This window comes from Hypanus sabinus, chromosome 12 (genome assembly GCF_030144855.1).
Source record: "Hypanus sabinus isolate sHypSab1 chromosome 12, sHypSab1.hap1, whole genome shotgun sequence".
Lineage (NCBI taxonomy): Eukaryota > Metazoa > Chordata > Chondrichthyes > Myliobatiformes > Dasyatidae > Hypanus > Hypanus sabinus.
In genome coordinates this window covers 108660881-108688232 of record NC_082717.1, presented here as the reverse complement: position 1 = coordinate 108688232, position 27352 = coordinate 108660881, and the positions used below count along the sequence as shown (strand labels likewise).

At 50.8% G+C, this 27352-nt stretch overlaps 1 protein-coding gene across 5 annotated transcripts in view; it reads left to right on the top strand.

The window, feature by feature from the left end:
• The window catches only part of arfgef3 (ARFGEF family member 3), a 650801-nt gene that overhangs the window by 44846 nt on the left and 578603 nt on the right, over positions 1-27352 (top strand). For 2 of the 5 annotated variants that reach the window (XM_059986711.1, XM_059986709.1), the window contains exons 2-5: positions 3159-3210; positions 5865-5946; positions 8957-9088; positions 10702-10770. In XM_059986711.1, the coding sequence (XP_059842694.1) occupies positions 3159-3210; positions 5865-5946; positions 8957-9088; positions 10702-10770 (335 nt within the window). Of the gene's footprint in view, positions 1-3158; positions 3211-5864; positions 5947-6163; positions 6298-8956; positions 9089-10701; positions 10771-27352 lie in introns of those variants that run through there. The other 3 variants (XM_059986710.1, XM_059986713.1, XM_059986712.1) reach the window with 3 other exon arrangements.

The following is a 27352-nucleotide window of genomic DNA, read 5'->3' as shown; positions in this document are numbered from 1 at the left end:
TACAATAATAGTAAAAGAATAAGTACCGTAAATTCTGGACTATAAGCCGCTACTTTTTCCCCACGCTTTGAACACTGCAGCAACACTGCGGCCTATACTACGGTGCGGCTAATGCATGTTTTTTTTTTCATGCCGCCAAAAACATTTTGCCTCGTAACAGTAGACCAATAAAATTGATGAGTAGTTCACAGAGGTCCAATGAAATTGTACGATAAATCAAGCGCACTTTCACAATTAAATTATTGTAAATCAGTCATTTGTACTCACCCTCATCAACATGGAAAACACGCGAAGAAAAGCATATGATGCAGCTTTGAAGTTAAAGGCGATCAATCTGGTGGTTGAAGAAGGAAATCGAGCTGCTGCACATAATCTTGGCATAAATGAATCGATGGTGAGACGGTGGAGACGCCAGCGTGAAGAACTGAGTCAATGCAAAAAGACGACAAAAGCTTTCAGAGGTAATCATAGCAGATGGCCCGAACTTGAAAACTTTCTTGAAGACTGGGTTAACACACAGAGAGCAGGCGGCCGTGATGTTTCAACCGTGCAGATCAGACTGAAGGCTAAAGCAATCGCCACCAAAATGAAAATCGAAGATTTTAGAGGTGGGCCATCGTGGTGTTTTAGATTTATGAGATGAAAAGGCCTGTCCGTCAGGGTACGCACGACTCTGCGATCAATAACTTTTCCTGGTAGGCTGCAGTATATATATTTTTTTTACCAGTCGTTAGGAGATATTGGAATGTTGTTCGTGCACTGTTCAGTAAAAAAGTATACGCAACGTAATTTGTGTGTTACCGATACGTATGTATATTTAAAAGTAGCTGTGTTACAGGCACTGTTCGAAAAAAAGCATTTGCAATATGTATTTGTTTATGTTATCATACGGATTTAATTAAAAGTTAAAAAATCCTCACGTGTAATATCTTTCTGTGTAAATATCTCATATTACAATGTGGGACACCTGCGGCTTAAAATCTGGTGCGGCTTGTACAAGTACAAAATTGATTTTCTTTCTAAAGTTAGAGCGTGCGGCTTTTAATCAGGTGCGCTCTGTAGTCCAGAATCTATGGTAATGTAAAAGAGGAACAGTGAGGTGCTGTTCATGGTCCATTCAGAGATCTGATGATGGAGGGGTAGTAGCTGTTTCTAAAACATTCAGTGTGTGTGTCCTGTACCTCCTCTCTGATGGTAGCAATGAGAAGGTGGCATGTCCTAGGTGAGGATCTTTACTGATGGATGTCCGCTCTTTAAGGCACTGAACTGCCTTCAGGAGGTTTTCTCGATGGTGGGGAAGCCTTGCCCATGATGGAGCTGGCTGAAGCTGGGCCTCTCCGTAGCCTTTTGCAACCCTGTGCATTGGAGTCTCTGTACCAGACCGTGATGCAACCAGTCAGAATTCTCCTGTATGGTCTCTTCTCTACCCTGGGACTCCATTGCACTCTCCTGTACCTTTTGATGCCGTATTCTGTTTCTCGTCATGTGCGTGCGTGGATGACTTGCTAAACAAGAGCTCTTCTCAGTACCTCAGTACAGACATTGGGTTTATGTGAAGTGGAGTTTAATAGGTCCTTGATTAGTAAAGGTTATGGAGCGAAGGCAGGGGAATGACGTTGAGAGGGTTAATAAGTCTTCTAATGGCAGAGCAAACTCGACGGGCCAAATAGCCTCATTCTGATCCTAAGACCCATGGTCGTAAGTGACAATAATAAACTAATTCACACAATCCAGCCCTACGGCATTGGGCCAATAGGCCGAGAGGCCTTCTCCCGTCTGTCTCATCCTGAGAGTCCATCCCATTACGGGAGGAATTTCAGACCAGCCTGGCATTAAATGTACCTTTGAAAAGACTACTCTCGACTGGGTGTTGTATAATGAGCTAGATTTAATTAGGGAGCTTAAGGTAAAGTTACCCTTAGGATGAGGTGACCATAATGATAGAATTCACCCTGCAGTTGTGGAGAAGATAGATGTATCAGTATTACAGTGGAGGAAAGGGGAATACAGAGGCAGAAGAAAGAGAAGGTGGCCAGAGTTGATTGGAGGGGGATACGAGCAGGGATGAACAGCAGAACAGCTGGAATTTCTTGGGGCAATTTCTGAGGTGCAGGATAGAAACATCCGGAAGATGAAGAAGTATTCTAAAGTGAGGATAAGGCAACCGTGGGTAACAAGGGAGGTGACAGGCAACATAAAAGCACAGATAATTATACCATCTGAAGTCTTGTGGGGTTAGTCATTCACCCTGAGTTTGTTGGGTTGGAGTCCCTCTGCCGAGATGCCCCAGTGCCGCCCTCGGCAAGAGGAGGTAAGATTGCGAGCAGAGAAGTTCAAGAGGGCAACTCCCAAGCTCAGAATTCAACTCAGGAAGCCACTACAGCCAGCGGCAGGGCAGTTGGATTGCAGGTTCCACATAGATGGAGAGATCTTTGTGGGGACTGGGCCGTGGCATAGGTCGGGAAGAGCGGTATGGAGAAGCAAGGAGGTTGAAAGTTTTAAATATGAGGAACAGCACAAACTGCTGGAAGAACTCAGCAGACTAGGCAGCATCTGTGGAGAGGAGTAAGGAGTTGACGTTTCAGGCTGAGACCTCATCAGGACTGGAATGGAAGGGGGTAGATGCCAGATTAAGAAGATGGGGGGAGAAGGAAGTGTACAAGGTGGCAGGTGATGGGTGAGACCAAGTGACGGGGAAGGTCGGTGGTGGTGAGGGAGGGGGATGAAGTGAGAAGCTGGGAGGTGATAGGTGGAAAGGGTAAAGGGTTGGAAGAAGAGGGAATTTGATAGGAGATAAGTGGACCATGGGAAAATGGGGAGGATGAGGGGCACCAGAGGGAGGTGGTCGAGGCCCAAATCGTTGACTGTATATCCTCCTTCATAGATATTGCGTGACTTACTGACCTGGTGTGTGTCGCTTTGGATTTCCAGAGTTTGAGGAATCTCTAGTGTGTTTTATTTTAAATGCGAGGTGTCGCCAGAGAGGGTCGCGGTGTAAGCCCGTACTGTCAGCTCTCTGGCTTGACTGCTCTGTTCCTTGTGTCCTGCATCTTGATGGACGCCTTGCAGAGCATGACCCTTAACGTCTGGAGGAGCACAGAGCTTTATCATCTTTCAAATTGTCCTTCTGTTTTCATTCCTCTTCACTTCTCTTTCAGAGACATTAGGGCTGGAAGATGGTACTGCCAGGCTGCCTACTTATCAACTGAGGTAAGTTGTTCATAGAGTAATAGAAAAATGTTAGTTATTTATCACTGTGTAATAATTTGATTTGTATGAACAGTACGCAGGGCAAGCTTTTTATTGTACAGAATCATAGATTCACGGAACATTTCAGCATGCAGCCAGTCCCTGCTTGTCCACCTAGTCTGTGCCAAACTATCAGTCTGTTTGGTCCCATCGACCTGCACCTAGCCCAGACCCCTCCCATCTACGTTACTATCCCGACCTCTTAAATCACCTCCACCTCGTTAAACATTTCACCTTTCACCCTTAACCCATGGCCTCTAGTTGTCGTCTCATGCAGCCTCCGTGGGAAAAACCTGCTTGCATTTATGCTGTCGATACCCATGATAATCAGCTCTCCCCTCATTCTCCTACACTCCAAGTAAATGGAGACCTTCCCCTACAACTCCGGTTCTCAGGTCCTGGCAACATCCTTGTAAATTTCTGCTGTATTCCTTCGATCTCATTGACAGCTTTCCTGTAGGTAGGTGAGCAGAACTGCACATTTGAGAGATGTTCAGACAGACACGCAAATACGCAAGGTTATGGTCATAATACAGGCAAAGGGAATGAGTGAGGTTCCTGTACTCTGCAACTCTGACTCTATCCCGAGCTTAGGCACCCAATGAAATCTGAGCCCTCAGCTACATACCGGGGTTGGCTGGCATCCCTAACAGTATTAGATAAGATGAGTTTTATTTATCACAAGGTCGCTGAACCGTGAAATGTATCGCTTGTGTCAAAACAAATCAGCAACGATTGTGCTGGGCAAGTGTCGCCCTGCCTGTGGTGCCAGTGTAGCATGCACACTATTCTTTAATGTTAACCATCCGTCTTCGGACTGTGGGAAGAACACAGGGCACCAGGAGGAAACCCACACTGTCACGGGGAGAACGTACAAACTTCTTACCGACAGCATGGTAATCGATCCCCGTTCGGTGACGGCTGGTGCTGTGAAGTGATTGGGTAACCTGCGACGCAACTGACAATATATCGATCTCAGTTTCAATGATTGATGGCACTGTAAAGCAATTACGCTGACTGTTACACTGCCTTGCTAATCCATATGAAAAGTGTGGTTAACTTGGGATGAAATATTAAGAGTTTATTTTACTTAATATTTATGACGTTTACTATATTAAGTTACTTGTTATGGAATATTTAAATCTGTTTGAATAGTTTTTAAATGTCTCTGTGGTCATCCAAGAGATTTTTAAAAAGTGCTCAAATAACAGACATCTGACAGATGGACATCGGGGTGTGCTAGGGCGGGGCCTCAAGGCCCGCAGGCTGAGCTCAGTTGATGACCATAAGACATAGGAGCAGAATTAGGCCATTCAGCCCATCGAGTCTGATGCACCAATCAATCATGCCTGACATTTTCTCTTTGCCCCCCTTCTCTCACCTTTGCCCTGTCATCATCTCAGAAATGAAGATCATCTCTTTCGAAGGGAGACGAGGAGGAATTTCTTTAGCCAGAGGGTAGTGAATCTGTGGAATTCAAGGCCAAGTGATTGGGTATATTTAAAACAGAGGTTGATTGGTTCTTGATTAGTCAGGTCATTCAAGATTACGGGAGAAGGCAAGAGAAAGCAGTTGAACGGGATAATAAATCAGATATGATGGAATGGCAGAGCAAACCCGATGGGCCAAATGGCCTAGTTCTGTTCCTCCATCTTATGGTGATGCCAGGACACTCAACAGATCTCCGGCAGTCTGGAGTTTGTGCTCAAAGCCTCTAGACTTAAACCCATTTGAATTCACAAAGGGGGCTGCACAGCCGTCAATCTTTGCCTCAGGCCTCCCCAGCCACCTGCGGCAATGAATTCCACAGATTCTCCACCCTCTGGCTCATGAAATTCCCCCTCATCTCAGGTCTAAAGGGATGCAGCTCTGTTCTGAGGCTTCGAGGCTGCCCGCTGGGTGCAGTAAGGAGAAGGGTCTACAATCAACACATCTGATCTGGGTTGGGATCTTGCTGTGCCTGGATCGGTAGCCACATTGCCTACATTTTCAATGCTGTTTGTTCATCTCTAACATCGAGCCTCCTCCTTGGATAACAAGCATGATGTGAATGCAAGTGCTGTTCCTTCCAGTATACGAAAGCTGCAGCGAACTGTCAGGTCGGCAGAAACGGTCCTGGTCTGCAGTCCACCACCAGTTCAGGACTCGTACGTGACAATCATTGCAGACACGGCCCACCTGACTCTCCCTTTTCTAAAAGCCCCCTTCTGGAAAGTATTAAAGGGCAATTAAAACAAAAACTTCACACCATCTTAAAACTTTCTTCACCCAGACAGTGAATCTGATCAGCTACTTTAGCTGGACCCCCACCCCCGTCACTGTGCTGCACCGTAAACAGTTTAGTCGGTCGCCGGGCTGGGCAAAAAGTTTGCCAAGGTTTTAGCTCCAATCAGTTGAGGGCTGGGACGCCTGCAAACATTCTGCCAAGCTCAGCGATCAACCAAAGTTCCAAGCAGACAACTCTAACTTTATCTTTTATATAATTTGTTATCATTGTTGAATGCTGTTTGTTGTCGCGTGCCACGTCAACACACCACAGCAAATGCCGATTACACGATCGTTAACCCTTTCAGGAACTGCTGGTTTGACCCATTCTCCTTGTGCCTTTCTATTAGGGATTGCTGCCTGGCCCCCCTGAAGCTCGCGCTGGAGTCCAAGAATGTGAAGCTGGCTCAGCACGCGTTGTCGGGAATGCAGGTGACTACCTCAGAACAAAACCTTGCACGTGCTGGAAACCTGAGATTCTGATTCGGACTTACTTATCACGTGCACATGGAAACATACAGTGAAGTGTGTCGTTTGTGTTAACAGCCAATGTCACCACACGTCCTGGTGCCCACATAGCATTCCCACGATGTCCAGCAGGACAACACGGATCACAGACTTGAGAATCTGCAGATGCTGGACATCCAAAGCAACATACACAAAACGCTGGAGGAACTTAGCAGGCCAGGCAGAGTCCATGGAGAGGAATAAACAGTCAACGTTTCAAGCCGAGACTCTTCTTCAGGACTGGAAAGAAAGGGGGAAGGATGCCAGATAAGAAAGGTGGGGGGAAGGGAAGGAGGCTAGCTAGGAGGAGATCGGCGCAGCCAAGTGGGTGGGAAAGGTAAAGGGCTGGACAAGGAATTTGAGAGAGTAGAGTGGACCATAGGAGCAAAGGAGAAGGAGGGGCACCAGGGAGTTGACAGGCAGGTGAGGAGAAGAGGTAAAAGGCCAGAACGGAACACAACAAGCAGCAACACCAAACGAAACCTCTTTCCTCCCATCCACCCTCCTTCCTTCCCACCTACTCACACACACGCAAAGTCCTCCAATCCTAGGAAAGGCCTCCAATTCCAGGACAGGCCTGTAGTCTCCCTTCCCCAGCCTCCAGTGTTTGGGATTTGAGATCCACACTTCCAACTGGCCTCCGGTATCAACCCCCAGACTCCAGGCAAATTCCAGGCTCAAGCTGCGGGCATGGCAACTATCCGTTCATGCCTGATGGTGGGCATAATTGCCAGGGCGGGCAGTGTACACGGAGGGGTCTGAGCAAAAGGTCCACTTTGTCAGAACTGGGAAACGTCTTGACAGTTTGCTACCTACCTGAGTATATTTTGGCATTTGCTGGTAAAACGCCCTGATTTCCTCGGCTGTGTAAGTCTAGGGAAGATGACCTCCGGCCCTGCCAAACTTATGAGATTGAGGAGAGATCCCACCCCAAAACCCAGTTTGTGCGGATACTGTGTAATTCATTACCCTGTTACGAATTAGCGCCACAAAGTAACAGACAGCGCGTGGCATATTATTAAAAGATTTATTTTTATAATTCTTAATTTGATTAAAGGGTTAGTAAAGAAAAGGGCCCATTTTAACAGTGTAATGTGCACAAATCGGCGCACACGGTTTCTCCAGGTCACTGATCCTCAATCGATCTCACGCCGGACAGGGCGGGTTTGGGCCCTTTGGTGCAGCCACAGGCCCTTCAGCCAAATTTGTTAACGCTGATCTGAGCCAGGCCTGTACACAGTACTTCTAAATCTTTATCTAACCATGTACCTAGTCAAGTATCTTATAAATATTGTTAGTGTATGAGCCTCAACTGCTTCCTCTGGCCGCTCGTTCCATGTTCTGAACACCCTCTGTGTGAAGGAGATATCCCTGTGGACCCCCTCTCACCCTAACCCTGTGTCCTCAAGTCTTTGATTCTCTTTCCCTGGGTAAAGAACTCACATTCACCCTATCAATAGACACACTTAATGTCAGAGGATACAATCTACCTCCTGAAATTCCTCTTCTTCGCAAACATGCACGAAAACAGAGGAGTGCCCCAAAGAATGAATGACAGTTAAATGGGAGAACCCCAAAGCCCCCCCAGCTCCCTCCCACGTACAAGCAACAACAAGGCAAAGATCCCCCCCCCCACCAGCAAAAAAGCATCGGCACCCTCCACCGAACACTCAAGCACACAGCAAAGCACCAGTAAAGACCCAGACTTGCAGTACCTGTGACCTTTGAGATTTTATACTCCTCTTTAAGCTCACTGCTCAGTCTCCTGTTCTCCTTCCCTACCCAAGCTCTCCCGATAACTCGGGGCCTTAAATTCTGGCAATATCCACATCCTCACAGAACAATACAGCATGTTGTGCTGAACCAATTAAACTAGTAATCAGATGATCAATTAAACAAGCCCCCTTTGCCTACACAACGTCCATATCCTTTCATTTTCCTCACATTCATGTGTCTGTCTAAACATCTCTTAATGTCCCTAATATCTGCCTCTGCCACCAGCTCAGGTAACTTGTTCCAGGCACCCAGCACTCTCTATATATAAATATGCCCCTTACATCTCCTTAGAAGTTACCCCCTCTCACCTTAAATGCATGCCCTCTGGTATTAGACATTTCAACCCGGTAAAAATATACTATCTTTCTACTCTATGTATGTCTCTCATAATCCCATGAACCTCTCTCAGATCTTCCCTCAGTCTCCACCCACCCTCTTATAAATCTTTATTTATTTCTATACTGCGTTTATTGAGACACAGAGCAGAGTAAGCTGATCCGGCCCATTGGGAGATCCCAGCAATCTCCCGATTTAACCTAATCACGGGACAATTTAAAATGACCGATTCAGCTACTAACCGGTAGGCCTCTAGACTGTGGGAGGGAACCGGAGCACCCAGAGGAAACCCACGTAGTCACGGGGAGAGCGTACAAACTCTTACAGGCAGCGGCGGGAATTGAACCCAGGGCGCTGGTACTGTGAAGCGTTGTGCTAACCACTAGGCTGCCTCTCTCCTTTGCGCTCTGTCCAGTCTCATAACATCTTCCCCATATCTTTTTCTTTGTTTTATTTGCTACAAGTACATGGAAACGTACAGTGAAACGCGTAACCCGGGGACATGTTGGGGCGACCACACTTCCAGTGCCTACGTAGTAGGCCCACGACTAGTTGACCTGTACGTTTTGGAACTTAGTGGAACCAGAAGTACCTGGTGGAAATGCACATGGTCACGTGCAGAACACGCAGTCTTCTGAGAGGCAGAGGTGGGGATCGAACTGCGATGGCTGTCGCTGTAAAACTTTACACAGCTGCTCTACCTTCATGCTGTACTGACATATAGAGTCAGGGAGACTCCTGAGAAGATCGGTGGGGGTGGGTGGGCGGGGTACCAGCGGCCTAGGGTTACGAGAGGTGACTTGCTTGCTTTTCTCTCCATTAGAAGTTGCTGGTGGACGAGCGGCTGGTCTCGCCAGAGAAAGACCTGGAGGAGAGGCAGCTGCTGAACCAGATGCTGGACTCCATGAAGGTCACGCCCTTCCTCAACGAGGACCTGCAGGTGGAAGTGATGAAGGTGCTGACTGATACATCCGAGGCCGGGCTCCCTTTGAACGGGATTTTCCATATTCTGAGTTCCCTTGCTACGAAAGGGAGACAGGTCCCCTTTGGGAATTCAAGATTAACAGCTGTATGGTCCTCTTTGGGAATTTATGTCGGTCCAATTCTGGAGACTTGAGCACAAACTCCAGACTGCCGGAGATCTGGTGAATGACCTTATATCACCATAAAACCATTAGACATAGGAGCAGAATTAGGCCATTCAGCCCATCGACTCTGCTCTGCCATTCCATCATGGCTGATTTATTATCCCTCTCAACCCCATTCTCCTGCCTTCTCCCTGTAACCTTTGACACCCATACTAATCAAGAACCTACCAGCCTCCACTTTAAATATATCCAATGACTTGGTCTCCACAGCTATCTGTGGCAATGAATTCCACAGATTCACCACCTTCTAGCCAAAAAATTCCTTCACATCTCTGTACTAAATGGATGTCCCTCTATATTGACCCTGTGCTCTCTGATCCTAGACTCACCCGTCATAGGAAGCACCCTCTCCTCATCCACCCTATCTAGACCTTTCAATATTTGGTAGGTTTCAATGAGATCCACCCCCCCCCACACAATTCTTCTAAGGGTTCAGAGCCATCAAACGCTGCTCATGTGTTAACCCTTTCATTCCCAGAATCATTCTGCTGCACATCCTCTGGGCCCTGGTGCTAGAGAAGCGCTGAAGATGTTCAGTTGTTGAGCTGGGTCATGCTAGATTCTGATGAGCTAAGGAAACCGAAGGAGATGGTGGGGGTAGAGTAAGGGAGGCAAGGGAGAAGATGGGTCGACGTGGAACAGGCTTGATGAGCCTGAAGGCCTGATCTTGCTTGTAATTCTACTCTAGGGTCAGGACGGCTATGCCCAGTGCCCTGCACTAACAGAACCAGAGAACATTACAGCTCAGAAACAGGCCCAACCATCTGAATTATTGCATTGACTGCTCCCCCTCAGCTGAGCAGGCGCACGGCCACGGAGAACGTGACTGAAATGCTCCCGTGCACATTCCCTTTGTTGCCACGCAGCTGAAGTTGTCTCGACGTTTAAGGTGCTGCGCAGTTTTGCACTTTCGCACTACAACTGTTGGGGAGGAGGTTCACAAACCTGAAGACCCACGCTCAACTATTTATGGGTGTAGTTGTGCAGTGCAGGTTCACTGGGCCAAAAGGCACTGTATCTAAACAAAGGCAGTTTCTTCCCCTCCGCCATCAGTCCATTACCCATAAACACCACCTCACTGTTCCGTGCACTACTTGTTTGGTGAAATACAGGTTTCTATGTCTTTGCACAGTACCGCTACAGCAAAATGGACCTTGCAAAAATTAGCAGTCAACAACGAGCACCACTTCACTAGCTTTTCATCTCTTTTTACACTACTTAGTTGAAATAAATGAAATTTAAATTGCTTATGATCTATAGTTGTTGATGTTTTGCGCTATAATGTTGTGAGAAAACAGCAAATTTCACAACTGTGTCAGTGACAATAAACCTGCTGCTGGTTCGTGTCATAAATCAGTGATAATGAACAAGATTACTATTCACTCTGCTAATGTTTTTGTTATTCTCTCTCTCTTAAAAGGTCCTGCTTTGTATCACATATTCGTCGACGTTTGAGATAAATGGCAGTGCCATCCTAAAGATCGCTGAGGTAACAATGCACGGTTCCTGTTGTTGGTCTCCCTGTATGCCTACATGTATGTGTTCACAACTCTGTGTGCTCATTCATGATTTTGTACATGTACTGCTTGTGCTTGAGCCTGTCAACATTACTTCCCGTACACCCAGTCGCCACTCTACAGGAGTATGTCTGAACACCCACTTGTTAATGTAAATATCTAATCAGCCAATCATGTGGCAGCAACTCAATGTGCAAAAACATGCAGACCTGGTCGAGAGGTTCGACTCTGACCCCACTCTGACTAGTCTGTGACCGCTGACCCTGGTTCTACTCTGACCCCACTCTGACCAGTCTGTAACCTGTCCCTGGTTGTACTCTGACCAGTCTGTGACCTCTGACCCTGGTTGTACTCTGACCCAACACTGACCAGTCTGTGACCTGTCCCTGGTTGTACTCTGACCCCACTCTAACCAGTCTGTGACCTCTGTCCCTGGTTGTACTCTGACCTCGATCTGACCAGTCTGTGACCTCTGTCCCTGGTTGTACTCTGACCCCACACTGACCAGTCTGTGACCTGTCCCTGGTTGTACTCTGACCCCACTCTGACCACTCTGTGACCTCTGTCCCTGGATGTACTCTGACCACACACTGACCAGTCTGTGACCTCGGACACTAGCTGTACTCTGACCCCACACTGACCAGTCTGTGACCTGTCCCTGGTTGTACTCTGAACCCACTCTCACCAGTCTGTGATCTCTGACCCTGGTTGTACTGTGACAGTCTGTGGTCTCTGACCCTGGTTGTACTCTGACCGGTCTGTGGTCTCTGACCCTGGTTGTACTGTGAACGGTCTGTGGTCTCTGTCCCTAGTTGTACTGTGACAGTCTGTGGTCTCTGACCCTGGTTGTACTCTGACCGGTCTGTAACCTCTGTCCCTGGTTGTACTGTGACCGGTCTGTGCTCTCTGACCCTGGTTGTACTCTGACCGGTCTGTGGTCTCTGTCCCTGGTTGTACTGTGACAGTCTGTGTTCTCTGACCCAGATTGTACTCTGAACGGTCTGTGGTCTCTGACCCTGGTTGTACTGTGACCGGTATGTGATCTCTGACCCTGGTTGTACTCTGACCGGTCTGAGATCTCTGCCCTGGTTATACTCTGACCAGTCTGTGGTCTCTGTCCGCTGTCCCTATTGTACTCTGACAGTCTGTGGTCTCTGACCCTGGTTGTACTGTGACAGTCTGTCGTCTCTGTCCCAGGTTGTACTGTGACCGGTCTGTGGTCTCTGACCCTGGTTTTACTGTGACCGTCTGTGGTCTCTGACCCTGATTGTACTCTGACAGTCTGTGGTTTCTGTCCCTGGTTGTACTGTGACCGGTCTGTGGTCTCTGACCCTGGTTGTACTGTGACAGTCTGTGGTCACTGTCCCTGGTTGTACTGTGACTGGTCTGTGACCTCTGACCCTGGTTGTACTATGACAGTCTGTGGTCTCTGACCCTGGTTGTACTGTGACAGTCTGTGTTCTCTGACTCTGGCTGTACTCAAACCGGTCTGTGGTCTCTGACCCTGGTTGCACTGTGACCTGTCTGTGATCTCTGTCCCTGGTTGTACTGTGACCGGTCTGTGGTCTCTGACCCCAGTTGTACTGTGACAGTCTGCGGTCTCTGACCCTGGTTGTTCTGTGACCGGTCTGTGGTCTCTGACCATGGTTGTACTCTGACTGGTCTGTGGTCTCTGTCCCTGGTTGTACTGTGACAGTCTGTGGTCTCTGACCCTGGTTGTACTGTGACCGGTCTGTGGTCTCTGTCCCTGGTTGTACTGTGACAGTCTGTGGTCTCTGACCCTGGTTGTACTGTGACCTGTCTGTGATCTCGGTCCCTGGTTGTACTGTGACCGGTCTGTGGTTTCGGTCCCTGGTTGTACTGTGACAGTCTGTGTTCTCTGACCCTGGTTGTACTGTGACAGTCTGTGGTCTCTGACCCTGGTTGTACTCTGACCGGTCTGTGGTCTCTGTCCCTGGTTGTACTGTGACAGTCTGTGGTCTCTGACCCTGGTTGTACTGTGACAGTCTGTGGTCTCTGACCCTGGTTGTACTCTGACCGGTCTGTGGTCTCTGACCCTGGTTGTACTGTGACCGGTCTGTGGTCTCTGACCCTGGTTGTACTGTGACCTGTCTGTGGTCTCTGTCCCTGGTTGTACTGTGACAGTCTGTGGTCTCTGACCCTGGTTGTACTGTGACAGTCTGTGGTCTCTGACCCTGGTTGTACTCTGACCGGTCTGTAACCTCTGTCCCTGGTTGTACTGTGACCGGTCTGTGCTCTCTGACCCTGGTTGTACTCTGACCGGTCTGTGGTCTCTGACCCTGGTTGTACGGTGACCCGTCTGTGATCTCTGACCCTGCTTGTACTGTGACAGTCTGTGGTCTCTGACCCTGGTTGTACTCTGACCGGTCTGTGGTCTCTGTCCCTGGTTGTACTGTGACCGGTTTCTGGTCTCTGTCCCTGGTTGTACGGTGACCGGTATGTGATCTCTGACCCTGGTTGTACTCTGAGCGGTCTGTGGTCTCTGACCCTGGTTGTACTGTGACCGGTATGTGATCTCTGACCCTGGTTGTACTCTGACCGGTCTGAGATCTCTGCCCTGGTTATACTCTGACCAGTCTGTGGTCTCTGTTCGCTGTCCCTATTGTACTCTGACAGTCTGTGGTCTCTGACCCTGGTTGTACTGTGACCGGTCTGTTGTCTCTGTCCAGTCTCTGGTCTCTGACCCTGGTTGTACTCTAACGAGTCTGTGGTCTCTGACCCTGGTTGTACTGTGACCGGTCTGTGGTCTCTGACCCTGGTTGTACTGTGACCGGTCTGTTGTCTCTGTCCCTGGTTGTACTGTGACAGGTCTGTTGTCTCTGTCCCTGGTTGTACTGTGACAGGTCTGTGGTCTCTGACCCTGGTTGTACTCTAACAGTCTGTGGTCTCTGACCCTGGTTGTACTGTGACCGGTCTGTTGTCTCTGTCCCTGGTTGTACTGTGACAGGTCTGTTGTCTCTGTCCCTGGTTGTACTGTGACCGGTCTGTTGACTCTGTCCAGTCTGTGATCTCTGACCCTGGTTGTACTGTGACAGGTCTGTTGTCTCTGTCCCTGGTTGTACTGTGACCGGTCTGTTGACTGTCCAGTCTGTGATCTCTGACCCTGGTTGTACTCTGTCCAGTCTGTGATCTCTGACCCTGGTTGTACTCTAACCAGTCTGTGGTCTCTGACCCTGGTTGTACTGTGACCGGTCTGTGGTCTCTAACCCTGGTTGTACTGTGACAGTCTGTGGTCTCTGTCCGTGGTTGTACTCTGACCGGTCTGTGGTCTCTGTCCCTGGTTGTACTGTGACCGGTCTGTTGACTGTCCAGTCTGTGATCTCTGACCCTGGTTGTACTGTGACAGTCTGTGATCTCTGACCCTGGTTGTACTGTGACAGTCTGTGGTCTCTGTCCGTGGTTGTACTCTGACCGGTCTGTGGTCTCTGTCCCTGGCTGTACTGTGACCGGTCTGTGGTCTCTGTCCCTGGTTGTACTCTGACCGGTCTGTGACCTCTGACCCTGGTTGTATTGTGACCGGTCTGTGGTCTCTGTCCCTGGTTCTACTGTGACCGGTCTTGTTCTCTGACCCTGGTTGTACTCTGACCGGTCGGTGATCTCTGTCCCTGGTAGTACTGTGACCGGTCTGTGGTCTCTGACCCTGGTTGTACTCTGACCGGTCTGTGATCTCTGACCCTGGTTGTACTCTGACCGGTCGGTGATCTCTGTCCCTGGTAGTACTGTGACCGGTCTGTGGTCTCTGACCCTGGTTGTACTGTGACCGGTCTGTGGTCTCTGACCCTGGTTGTATTGTGACCGGTCTGTGGACTCTGTCCCTGGTTCTACTGTGACCGGTCTGTGTTCTCTGACCCTGGTTGTACGGTGACCGGTCTGTGATCTCTGACCATGCTTGTACTGTGACAGTCTGTGGTCTCTGACCCTGGTTGTACTCTGACCGGTCTGTGGTCTCTGTCCCTGGTTGTACTGTGACCGGTTTCTGGTCTCTGTCCCTGGTTGTACTGTGACCGGTATGTGATCTCTGACCCTGGTTGTACTGTGACCGGTCTGAGATCTCTGCCCTGGTTATACTCTGACCAGTCTGTGGTCTCTGTTCGCTGTCCCTATTGTACTCTGACAGTCTGTGGTCTCTGACCCTGGTTGTACTGTGACCGGTCTGTTGTCTCTGTCCAGTCTGTGATCTCTGACCCTGGTTGTACTGTGACAGGTCTGTTGTCTCTGTCCCTGGTTGTACTGTGACCGGTCTGTTGACTGTCCAGTCTGTGATCTCTGACCCTGGTTGTACTGTGACAGGTCTGTTGTCTCTGTCCCTGGTTGTACTGTGACCGGTCTGTTGACTGTCCAGTCTGTGATCTCTGACCCTGGTTGTACTGTGACCGGTCTGTGGTCTCTGTCCGTGGTTGTACTCTGACCGGTCTGTGATCTCTGTCCCTGGCTGTACTGTGACCGGTCTGTTGTCTCTGTCCCTGGTTGTACTCTGACCGGTCTGTGACCTCTGACCCTGGTTGTATTGTGACCGGTCTGTGGTCTCTGTCCCTGGTTCTACTGTGACCGGTCTTGTTCTCTGACCCTGGTTGTACTCTGACCGGTCTGTGATCTCTGACCCTGGTTGTACTCTGACCGGTCGGTGATCTCTGTCCCTGGTAGTACTGTGACCGGTCTGTGGTCTCTGACCCTGGTTGTACTGTGACCGGTCTGTGGTCTCTGACCCTGGTTGTATTGTGACCGGTCTGTGGTCTCTGTCCCTGGTTCTACTGTGACCGGTCTGTGTTCTCTGACCCTGGTTGTACGGTGACCGGTCTGTGATCTCTGACCATGCTTGTACTGTGACAGTCTGTGGTCTCTGACCCTGGTTGTACTCTGACCGGTCTGTGGTCTCTGTCCCTGGTTGTACTGTGACCGGTTTCTGGTCTCTGTCCCTGGTTGTACGGTGACCGGTATGTGATCTCTGACCCTGGTTGTACTCTGAGCGGTCTGTGGTCTCTGACCCTGGTTGTACTGTGACCGGTATGTGATCTCTGACCCTGGTTGTACTCTGACCGGTCTGAGATCTCTGCCCTGGTTATACTCTGACCAGTCTGTGGTCTCTGTTCGCTGTCCCTATTGTACTCTGACAGTCTGTGGTCTCTGACCCTGGTTGTACTGTGACCGGTCTGTTGTCTCTGTCCAGTCTCTGGTCTCTGACCCTGGTTGTACTCTAACGAGTCTGTGGTCTCTGACCCTGGTTGTACTGTGACCGGTCTGTGGTCTCTGACCCTGGTTGTACTGTGACCGGTCTGTTGTCTCTGTCCCTGGTTGTACTGTGACAGGTCTGTTGTCTCTGTCCCTGGTTGTACTGTGACAGGTCTGTGGTCTCTGACCCTGGTTGTACTCTAACAGTCTGTTGTCTCTGTCCCTGGTTGTACTGTGACAGGTCTGTTGTCTCTGTCCCTGGTTGTACTGTGACCGGTCTGTTGACTCTGTCCAGTCTGTGATCTCTGACCCTGTTTGTACTGTGACAGGTCTGTTGTCTCTGTCCCTGGTTGTACTGTGACCGGTCTGTTGACTGTCCAGTCTGTGATCTCTGACCCTGGTTGTACTGTGACCGGTCTGTTGTCTCTGTCCAGTCTCTGGTCTCTGACCCTGGTTGTACTCTAACGAGTCTGTGGTCTCTGACCCTGGTTGTACTGTGACCGGTCTGTGGTCTCTGACCCTGGTTGTACTGTGACCGGTCTGTTGTCTCTGTCCCTGGTTGTACTGTGACAGGTCTGTTGTCTCTGTCCCTGGTTGTACTGTGACAGGTCTGTGGTCTCTGACCCTGGTTGTACTCTAACAGTCTGTGGTCTCTGACCCTGGTTGTACTGTGACCGGTCTGTTGTCTCTGTCCCTGGTTGTACTGTGACAGGTCTGTTGTCTCTGTCCCTGGTTGTACTGTGACCGGTCTGTTGACTCTGTCCAGTCTGTGATCTCTGAACCTGGTTGTACTGTGACAGGTCTGTTGTCTCTGTCCCTGGTTGTACTGTGACCGGTCTGTTGACTGTCCAGTCTGTGATCTCTGACCCTGGTTGTACTGTGACAGGTCTGTTGTCTCTGTCCCTGGTTGTACTGTGACCGGTCTGTTGACTGTCCAGTCTGTGATCTCTGACCCTGGTTGTACTCTGTCCAGTCTGTGATCTCTGACCCTGGTTGTACTGTGACAGTCTGTGGTCTCTGTCCGTGGTTGTGCTCTGACCGGTCTGTGATCTCTGTCCCTGGCTGTACTGTGACCGGTCTGTTGTCTCTGTCCCTGGTTGTACTCTGACCGGTCTGTGACCTCTGACCCTGGTTGTATTGTGACCGGTCTGTGGTCTCTGTCCCTGGTTCTACTGTGACCGGTCTTGTTCTCTGACCCTGGTTGTACTCTGACCGGTCTGTGATCTCTGACCCTGGTTGTACTCTGACCGGTCGATGATCTCTGTCCCTGGTAGTACTGTGACCGGTCTGTGGTCTCTGACCCTGGTTGTACTGTGACCGGTCTGTGGTCTCTGACCCTGGTTGTATTGTGACCGGTCTGTGGTCTCTGTCCCTGGTTCTACTGTGACCGGTCTGTGTTCTCTGACCCTGGTTGTACGGTGACCGGTCTGTGATCTCTGACCATGCTTGTACTGTGACAGTCTGTGCTCTCTGACCCTGGTTGTACTCTGACCGGTCTGTGGTCTCTGTCCCTGGTTGTACTGTGACCGGTTTCTGGTCTCTGTCCCTGGTTGTACGGTGACCGGTATGTGATCTCTGACCCTGGTTGTACTCTGAGCGGTCTGTGGTCTCTGACCCTGGTTGTACTGTGACCGGTATGTGATCTCTGACCCTGGTTGTACTCTGACCGGTCTGAGATCTCTGCCCTGGTTATACTCTGACCAGTCTGTGGTCTCTGTTCGCTGTCCCTATTGTACTCTGACAGTCTGTGGTCTCTGACCCTGGTTGTACTGTGACCGGTCTGTTGTCTCTGTCCAGTCTCTGGTCTCTGACCCTGGTTGTACTCTAACGAGTCTGTGGTCTCTGACCCTGGTTGTACTGTGACCGGTCTGTGGTCTCTGACCCTGGTTGTACTGTGACCGGTCTGTTGTCTCTGTCCCTGGTTGTACTGTGACAGGTCTGTTGTCTCTGTCCCTGGTTGTACTGTGACAGGTCTGTGGTCTCTGACCCTGGTTGTACTCTAACAGTCTGTTGTCTCTGTCCCTGGTTGTACTGTGACAGGTCTGTTGTCTCTGTCCCTGGTTGTACTGTGACCGGTCTGTTGACTCTGTCCAGTCTGTGATCTCTGACCCTGGTTGTACTGTGACAGTGTGTGGTCTCTGACCCTGGTTGTACTGTGACAGGTCTGTTGTCTCTGTCCCTGGTTGTACTGTGACCGGTCTGTTGACTGTCCAGTCTGTGATCTCTGACCCTGGTTGTACTGTGACCGGTCTGTTGTCTCTGTCCAGTCTCTGGTCTCTGACCCTGGTTGTACTGTGACCGGTCTGTGACCTCTGACCCTGGTTGTATTGTGACCGGTCTGTGGTCTCTGTCCCTGGTAGTACTGTGACCGGTCTGTGGTCTCTGACCCTGGTTGTACTGTGACAGTCTGTGGTCTCGGTCCCTGGTTGTACTGTGACCGGTCTGTGGTCTCTGACCCTGGTTGTACTCTGACAGTCTGTAGTCTCTGACCCTGGTTGTACTGTGACAGTATGTGGTCTCTGACCCTGGTTGTACTGTGTCCGGTCTGTGGTCTCTGACCCTGGTTGTACTGTGACCGGTCTGTGATCTCTGACCCTGGTTGTACTGTGACAGTCTGTTGTCTCTGTCCCTGGTTGTACTCTGACCGGTTTGTGGTCTCTGACTCTGGTTGTACTCTAACCGGTCTGTGGTCTCTGACCCTGGTAGTACAGTGACCTGTCTGTGGTCTCGGTCCCTGGTTGTACTGTGAAAGTCTGTTGTCTCTGTCCCTGGTTGTACTCTGACCGGTTTGTGGTCTCTGACTCTGGTTGTACTCTAACCGGACTGTGGTCTCTGACCCTGGTAGTACTGTGACCTGTCTGTGATCTCTGTCCCTGGCTGTACTGTGACCGGTCTGTGGTCTCTGTCCATGGTTGTACTGTGACAGTCTGTTGTCTCTGTCCCTGGTTGTACTCTGACCGGTTTGTGGTCTCTGACTCTGGTTGTACTCAAACCGGTCTGTGGTCTCTGATCCTGGTAGTACTCGGACCGGTCTGTGGTCTCTGACCCTGGTTGTACTGTGACCTGTCTGTGATCTCTGTCCCTGGTTGTACTGTGACCGGTCTGTGGTCTCTGTCCCTGGTTGTACTGTGACAGTCTGTTGTCTCTGTCCCTGGTTGTACTCTGACCAGTCTGTGGTCTCTGTCCCTGGTTGTACTCTGACCAGTCTGTGGTCTCTGAACCTGGTTGTACTCGGACCGGTCTGTGGTCTCTGACCCTAGTTGTACTCTGACCGGTCTGTGGTCTCTGTCCCTGGTTGTACTGTGACTGTCTCTGTCCTCTGACCCTGGTTGCACTGTGACCGGTCTGTGGTCTCTGACCCTGATTGTACTCTGACAGTCTGTGGTCTCTGACCCTGGTTGTACTCTGACAGTCTGTGGTCTCAGTCCCTGGTTGTTCTCTGACTGTCTGTGGTCTCAGTCCCTGGTTGTACTGTGACCAGTCTGTGGTCTCTGACCCCAGTTGTACTGTGACAGTCTGCGGTCTCTGACCCTGGTTGTACTGTGAAAGTCTGTGGTCTCTGACCCTGGTTTTACTGTGACCGTCTGTGGTCTCTGACCCTGATTGTACTCTGACAGTCTGTGGTCTCTGACCCTGGTTGTACTATGACAGTCTGTGGTCTCTGTCCCTGGTTGTACTGTGACTGGTCGGTGGTCTCTGTCCCTGGTTGTACTGTGACCGGTCTGTGACCTCTGACCCTGGTTGTACTATGACTGGTTTGTGGTCTCTGTCCCTGGTTGTGCAGTGACCGGTCTGTAGTCTCTGACCCTGGTTGTACTCTGTCCAGTCTGTGATCTCTGACCCTGGTTGTACTGTGACAGTCTGTGATCTCTGTCCCTGGCTGTACTGTGACCGGTCTGTGGTCTCTGTCCCTGGTTGTTTAGTGACAGTCTCTGTCCTCTGACCCTGGTTGTACTGTGACCGGTCTGTGGTCTCTGTCCCTGGTTGTACTGTGACAGTCTGTGGTCTCTGACCCTGGTTTTACTGTGACCGTCCGTCGTCTCTGTCCCTGGTTGTATTCTGACAGTCTGTGGTCTCTGACCCTGGTTGTACTGTGACAGTCTGTGGTCTCTGACCCTGGTTGTACTGTGTCCGGTCTGTGGTCTCTGACCCTAGTTGTACTCTGACCGGTCTGTGGTCTCTGTCCCTGGTTGTACTGTGACCGGTCTGTGGTCTCTGTCCCTGGTTGTACTCTGACCAGTCTGTGATCTCTGACCCTGGTTGTACTGTGACAGTCTGTGATCTCTGACCCTGGTTGTACTGTGACAGTCTGTGGTCTCTGTCCCTGGTTGTACTCTGACCGGTCTGTGATCTCTGTCCCTGGCTGTACTGTGACCGGTCTGTGGTCTCTGTCCCTGGTTGTACTGTGACTGGTCTGTGGTCTCTGACCCTGGTTGTACTCTGACTGGTCTGTGGTCTCTGTCCCTGGCTGTACTGTGACCTGTCTGTGGTCTCGGTCCCTGGTTGTACTGTGACCGGTCTGTGGTCTCTGACCCTGGTTGTACTGTGACAGTCGGTTGTCTCTGTCCCTGGTTGTACTCTGACCGGTTTGTGGTCTCTGACTCTGGTTGTACTCTAACCGGTCTGTGGTCTCTGACCCTGGTAGTACTGTGACAGTCTGTTGTCTCTGTCCCTGGTTGTACTCTGACCGGTTTGTGGTCTCTGACTCTGGTTGTACTCTAACCGGTCTGTGGTCTCTGACCCTGGTAGTACTGTGACCTGTCTGTGGTCTCTGTCCCTAGTTGTACTGTGACAGTCTGTGCTCTCTGACTCTTCTTGTACTCTGACCGGTCTGTGATCTCTGACCCTGGTTGTACTCTGACCGGTCGGTGATCTCTGTCCCTGGTTGTATTGTGACCGGTCTATGGTCTCTGTCCCTGGTTGTACTGTGACCGGTCTGTGGTCTCTGACCCTGGTTGTACTGTGACTGGTCTGTGGTCTCTGACCCTGGTTGTACTGTGACCGGTCTGTTGTCTCTGTCCCTGGTTGTACTGTGACAGGTCTATGGTCTCTGACCCTGGTTGTACTCTAACAGTCTGTGATATCTGACCCTAGTTGTACTCTGACAGTCTGCTGTCTCTGTCGCTGGTTGTATTGTGACAGTCTGTGACCTCTGACCCTGGTTGTACTGTGACCGGTCTGTTGACTCTGTCCAGTCTGTGATCTCTGACCCTGGTTGTACTGTGACAGTGTGTGGTCTCTGACCCTGGTTGTACTGTGACAGTCTGTTGTCTCTGTCCCTGGTTGTACTCTGACCGGTTTGTGGTCTCTGACTCTGGTTGTACTCTAACCGGTCTGTGGTCTCTGACCCTGGTAGTACTGTGACCTGTCTGTGGTCTCGGTCCCTGGTTGTACTGTGACCGGTCTGTTGACTCTGTCCAGTCTGTGATCTCTGACCCTGGTTGTACTGTGACAGTGTGTGGTCTCTGACCCTGGTTGTACTGTGACAGTCTGTGGTCTCTGACCCTGGTTGTACTCTGACCGGTCTGTGGTCTCTGTCCCTGGTTGTACTCTGACCGGTTTGTGGTCTCTGACCCTGGTAGTACTGTGACCTGTCTGTGGTCTCGGTCCCTGGTTGTACTGTGACAGTCTGTGTTCTCTGACTCTGTCTGTACTCAAACCGGTCTGTGGTCTCTGACCCTGGTTGTACTGTGACCTGTCTGTGATCTCTGTCCCTGGTTGTACTGTGACCGGTCTGTGGTCTCTGTCCCTGGTTGTACTGTGACAGTCTGTTGTCTCTGTCCCTGGTTGTACTCTGACCAGTCTGTGGTCTCTGTCCCTGGTTGTACTCTGACCAGTCTGTGGTCTCTGAACCTGGTTGTACTCGGACCTGTCTGTGGTCTCTGACCCTGGTTGTACTCTGACCGGTCTGTGGTCTCTGTCCCTGGTTGTACTGTGACTGTCTCTGTCCTCTGACCCTGGTTGTACTGTGACCGGTCTGTGGTCTCTGACCCTGATTGTACTCTGACAGTCTGTGGTCTCTGACCCTGATTGTACTCTGACAGTCTGTGGTCTCTGACCCTGGTTGTACTCTGACAGTCTGTGGTCTCAGTCCCTGGTTGTTCTCTGACTGTCTGTGGTCTCAGTCCCTGGTTGTACTGTGACCAGTCTGTGGTCTCTGACCCCAGTTGTACTGTGACAGTCTGCGGTCTCTGACCCTGGTTGTACTGTGAAAGTCTGTGGTCTCTGACCCTGGTTTTACTGTGACCGTCTGTGGTCTCTGACCCTGATTGTACTCTGACAGTCTGTGGTCTCTGACCCTGGTTGTACTATGACAGTCTGTGGTCTCTGTCCCTGGTTGTACTGTGACTGGTCGGTGGTCTCTGTCCCTGGTTGTACTGTGACCGGTCTGTGACCTCTGACCCTGGTTGTACTATGACTGGTTTGTGGTCTCTGTCCCTGGTTGTGCAGTGACCGGTCTGTAGTCTCTGACCCTGGTTGTACTCTGTCCAGTCTGTGATCTCTGACCCTGGTTGTACTGTGACAGTCTGTGATCTCTGTCCCTGGCTGTACTGTGACCGGTCTGTGGTCTCTGTCCCTGGTTGTACAGTGACAGTCTCTGTCCTCTGACCCTGGTTGTACTGTGACCGGTCTGTGGTCTCTGTCCCTGGTTGTACTGTGACAGTCTGTGGTCTCTGACCCTGGTTTTACTGTGACCGTCCGTCGTCTCTGTCCCTGGTTGTATTCTGACAGTCTGTGTTCTCTGACCCTGGTTGTACTGTGACAGTCTGTGGTCTCTGACCCTGGTTGTACTGTGTCCGGTCTGTGGTCTCTGACCCTAGTTGTACTCTGACCGGTCTGTGGTCTCTGTCCCTGGTTGTACTGTGACCGGTCTGTGGTCTCTGTCCCTGGTTGTACTCTGACCAGTCTGTGATCTCTGACCCTGGTTGTACTGTGACAGTCTGTGATCTCTGACCCTGTTTGTACTGTGACAGTCTGTGATCTCTGACCCTGGTTGTACTGTGACAGTCTGTGGTCTCTGTCCGTGGTTGTACTCTGACCGGTCTGTGATCTCTGTCCCTGGCTGTACTGTGACCGTTCTGTGGTCTCTGTCCCTGGTTGTACTCTGACCGGTCTGTGACCTCTGACCCTGGTTGTATTGTGACCGGTCTGTGGTCTCTGTCCCTGGTTCTACTGTGACCGGTCTTGTTCTCTGACCCTGGTTGTACTCTGACCGGTCTGTGATCTCTGACCCTGGTTGTACTCTGACCGGTCGGTGATCTCTGTCCCTGGTAGTACTGTGACCGGTCTGTGGTCTCTGACCCTGGTTGTATTGTGACCGGTCTGTGGTCTCTGTCCCTGGTTCTACTGTGACCGGTCTGTGTTCTCTGACCCTGGTTGTACTCTGACCGGTCTGTGATCTCTGACGCTGGTTGTACTCTGACCGGTCGGTGATCTCTGTCCCTGGTAGTACTGTGACCGGTCTGTGGTCTCTGACCCTGGTTGTACTGTGACCGGTCTGTGGTCTCTGACCCTGGTTGTACTGTGACAGTCTGTGGTCTCTAACCCTGGTTGTACTGTGACCGGTCTGTGGACTCTGACCCCGGTTGTACTCTGACAGTCTGTAGTCTCTGACCCTGGTTGTACTGTGACAGTATGTGGTCTCTGACCCTGGTTGTACTGTGTCCGGTCTGTGGTCTCTGTCCCTGGTTGTACTCTGACCAGTCTGTGATCTCTGACCCTGGTTGTACTGTGACAGTCTGTTGTCTCTGTCCCTGGTTGTACTCTGACCGGTTTGTGGTCTCTGACTCTGGTTGTACTCTAACCGGTCTGTGGTCTCTGACCCTGGTAGTACTGTGACCTGTCTGTGGTCTCGGTCCCTGGTTGTACTGTGACAGTCTGTTGTCTCTGTCCCTGGTTGTACTCTGACCGGTTTGTGGTCTCTGACTCTGGTTGTACTCTAACCGGACTGTGGTCTCTGACCCTGGTAGTACTGTGACCTGTCTGTGATCTCTGTCCCTGGCTGTACTGTGACCGGTCTGTGGTCTCTGTCCATGGTTGTACTGTGACAGTCTGTTGTCTCTGTCCCTGGTTGTACTCTGACCGGTTTGTGGTCTCTGACTCTGGTTGTACTCTAACCGGTCTGTGGTCTCTGACCCTGGTAGTACTGTGACCTGTCTGTGGTCTCGGTCCCTGGTTGTACTGTGACAGTCTGTGTTCTCTGACTCTGTCTGTACTCAAACCGGTCTGTGGTCTCTGACCCTGGTTGTACTGTGACCTGTCTGTGATCTCTGTCCCTGGTTGTACTGTGACCGGTCTGTGGTCTCTGTCCCTGGTTGTACTGTGACAGTCTGTTGTCTCTGTCCCTGGTTGTACTCTGACCAGTCTGTGGTCTCTGTCCCTGGTTGTACTCTGACCAGTCTGTGGTCTCTGTCCCTGGTTGTACTGTGACCGGTCTGTGGTCTCTGACCCTGGTTGTACTGTGACTGGTCTGTGGTCTCTGACCCTGGTTGTACTGTGACCGGTCTGTTGTCTCTGTCCCTGGTTGTACTGTGACAGGTCTATGGTCTCTGACCCTGGTTGTACTCTAACAGTCTGTGATATCTGACCCTAGTTGTTCTCTGACAGTCTGCTGTCTCTGTCGCTGGTTGTATTGTGACAGTCTGTGATCTCTGACCCTGGTTGTACTGTGAGAGTGTGTGGTCTCTGACCCTGGTTGTACTCTAACGAGTCTGTGGTCTCTGACCCTGGTTGTACTGTGACCGGTCATTTGTCTCTGTCCCTGGTTGTACTGTGACAGTCTGTGCTCTCTGACCCTAGTTGTACTCTGACAGTCTGCTGTCTCTGTCGCTGGTTGTATTGTGACAGTCTGTGACCTCTGACCCTGGTTGTACTGTGACAGGTCTGTTGTCTCTGTCCAGTCTGTGGTCTCTGTCCCTGGTTGTACTGTGACAGTATGTGGTCTCTGTCCCTGGTTGTACTGTGACAGTGTGTGGTCTCTGACTCTGGTTGTACTGTGACCGGTCATTTGTCTCTGTCCCTGGTTGTACTGTGACCGGTCTGTGGTCTCTGTCCCTGGTTGTACTGTGACCGGTCTGTTGACTCTGTCCCTGGTTGTACTCTAACAGTCTGTGATATCTGACCCTACTTGTACTCTGACAGTCTGCTGTCTCTGTCGCTGGTTGTATTGTGACAGTCTGTGACCTCTGACCCTGGTTGTACTGTGACCGGTCTGTTGACTCTGTCCAGTCTGTGATCTCTGACCCTGGTTGTACTGTGACAGTGTGTGGTCTCTGACCCTGGTTGTACTGTGACAGTCTGTTGTCTCTGTCCCTGGTTGTACTCTGACCGGTTTGTGGTCTCTGACTCTGGTTGTACTCTAACCGGTCTGTGGTCTCTGACCCTGGTAGTACTGTGACCTGTCTGTGGTCTCGGTCCCTGGTTGTACTGTGACCGGTCTGTTGACTCTGTCCAGTCTGTGATCTCTGACCCTGGTTGTACTGTGACAGTGTGTGGTCTCTGACCCTGGTTGTACTGTGACAGTCTGTGGTCTCTGACCCTGGTTGTACTCTGACCGGTCTGTGGTCTCTGTCCCTGGTTGTACTCTGACCGGTTTGTGGTCTCTGACCCTGGTAGTACTGTGACCTGTCTGTGGTCTCGGTCCCTGGTTGTACTGTGACAGTCTGTGTTCTCTGACTCTGTCTGTACTCAAACCGGTCTGTGGTCTCTGTCCCTGGTTGTACTGTGACAGTCTGTTGTCTCTGTCCCTGGTTGTACTCTGACCAGTCTGTGGTCTCTGTCCCTGGTTGTACTCTGACCAGTCTGTGGTCTCTGAACCTGGTTGTACTCGGACCTGTCTGTGGTCTCTGACCCTGGTTGTACTCTGACCGGTCTGTGGTCTCTGTCCCTGGTTGTACTGTGACTGTCTCTGTCCTCTGACCCTGGTTGTACTGTGACAGTGTGTGGTCTCTGACCCTGGTTGTACTGTGACCGGTCATTTGTCTCTGTCCCTGGTTGTACTGTGACAGTCTGTGCTCTCTGACCCTGGTTGTACTCTAACGAGTCTGTTGTCTCTGTCCCTGGTTGTACTGTGACAGGTCTGTGGTCTCTGACCCTGGTTGTACTCTAACAGTCTGTGATATCTGACCCTAGTTGTACTCTGACAGTCTGCTGTCTCTGTCGCTGGTTGTATTGTGACAGTCTGTGACCTCTGACCCTGGTTGTACTGTGACAGGTCTGTTGTCTCTGTCCAGTCTGTGATCTCTGACCCTGGTTGTACTGTGACAGTATGTGGTCTCTGTCCCTGGTTGTACTGTGACAGTGTGTGGTCTCTGACCCTGGTTGTACTGTGACCGGTCATTTGTCTCTGTCCCTGGTTGTACTGTGACAGTCTGTGCTCTCTGACCCTGGTTGTACTCTAACGAGTCTGTTGTCTCTGTCCCTGGTTGTACTGTGACAGGTCTGTGGTCTCTGACCCTGGTTGTACTCTAACAGTCTGTGATATCTGACCCTAGTTGTACTCTGACAGTCTGCTGTCTCTGTCGCTGGTTGTATTGTGACAGTCTGTGACCTCTGACCCTGGTTGTACTGTGACAGGTCTGTTGTCTCTGTCCAGTCTGTGATCTCTGACCCTGGTTGTACTGTGACAGTATGTGGTCTCTGTCCCTGGTTGTACTGTGACAGTGTGTGGTCTCTGACCCTGGTTGTACTGTGACTGGTCTGTGGTCTCTGACCCTGGTTGTACTGTGACCGGTCTGTTGTCTCTGTCCCTGGTTGTACTGTGACAGGTCTATGGTCTCTGACCCTGGTTGTACTCTAACAGTCTGTGATATCTGACCCTAGTTGTTCTCTGACAGTCTGCTGTCTCTGTCGCTGGTTGTATTGTGACAGTCTGTGATCTCTGACCCTGGTTGTACTGTGAGAGTGTGTGGTCTCTGACCCTGGTTGTACTCTAACGAGTCTGTGGTCTCTGACCCTGGTTGTACTGTGACCGGTCATTTGTCTCTGTCCCTGGTTGTACTGTGACAGTCTGTGCTCTCTGACCCTAGTTGTACTCTGACAGTCTGCTGTCTCTGTCGCTGGTTGTATTGTGACAGTCTGTGACCTCTGACCCTGGTTGTACTGTGACAGGTCTGTTGTCTCTGTCCAGTCTGTGGTCTCTGTCCCTGGTTGTACTGTGACAGTATGTGGTCTCTGTCCCTGGTTGTACTGTGACAGTGTGTGGTCTCTGACTCTGGTTGTACTGTGACCGGTCATTTGTCTCTGTCCCTGGTTGTACTGTGACCGGTCTGTGGTCTCTGTCCCTGGTTGTACTGTGACCGGTCTGTTGACTCTGTCCCTGGTTGTACTCTAACAGTCTGTGATATCTGACCCTACTTGTACTCT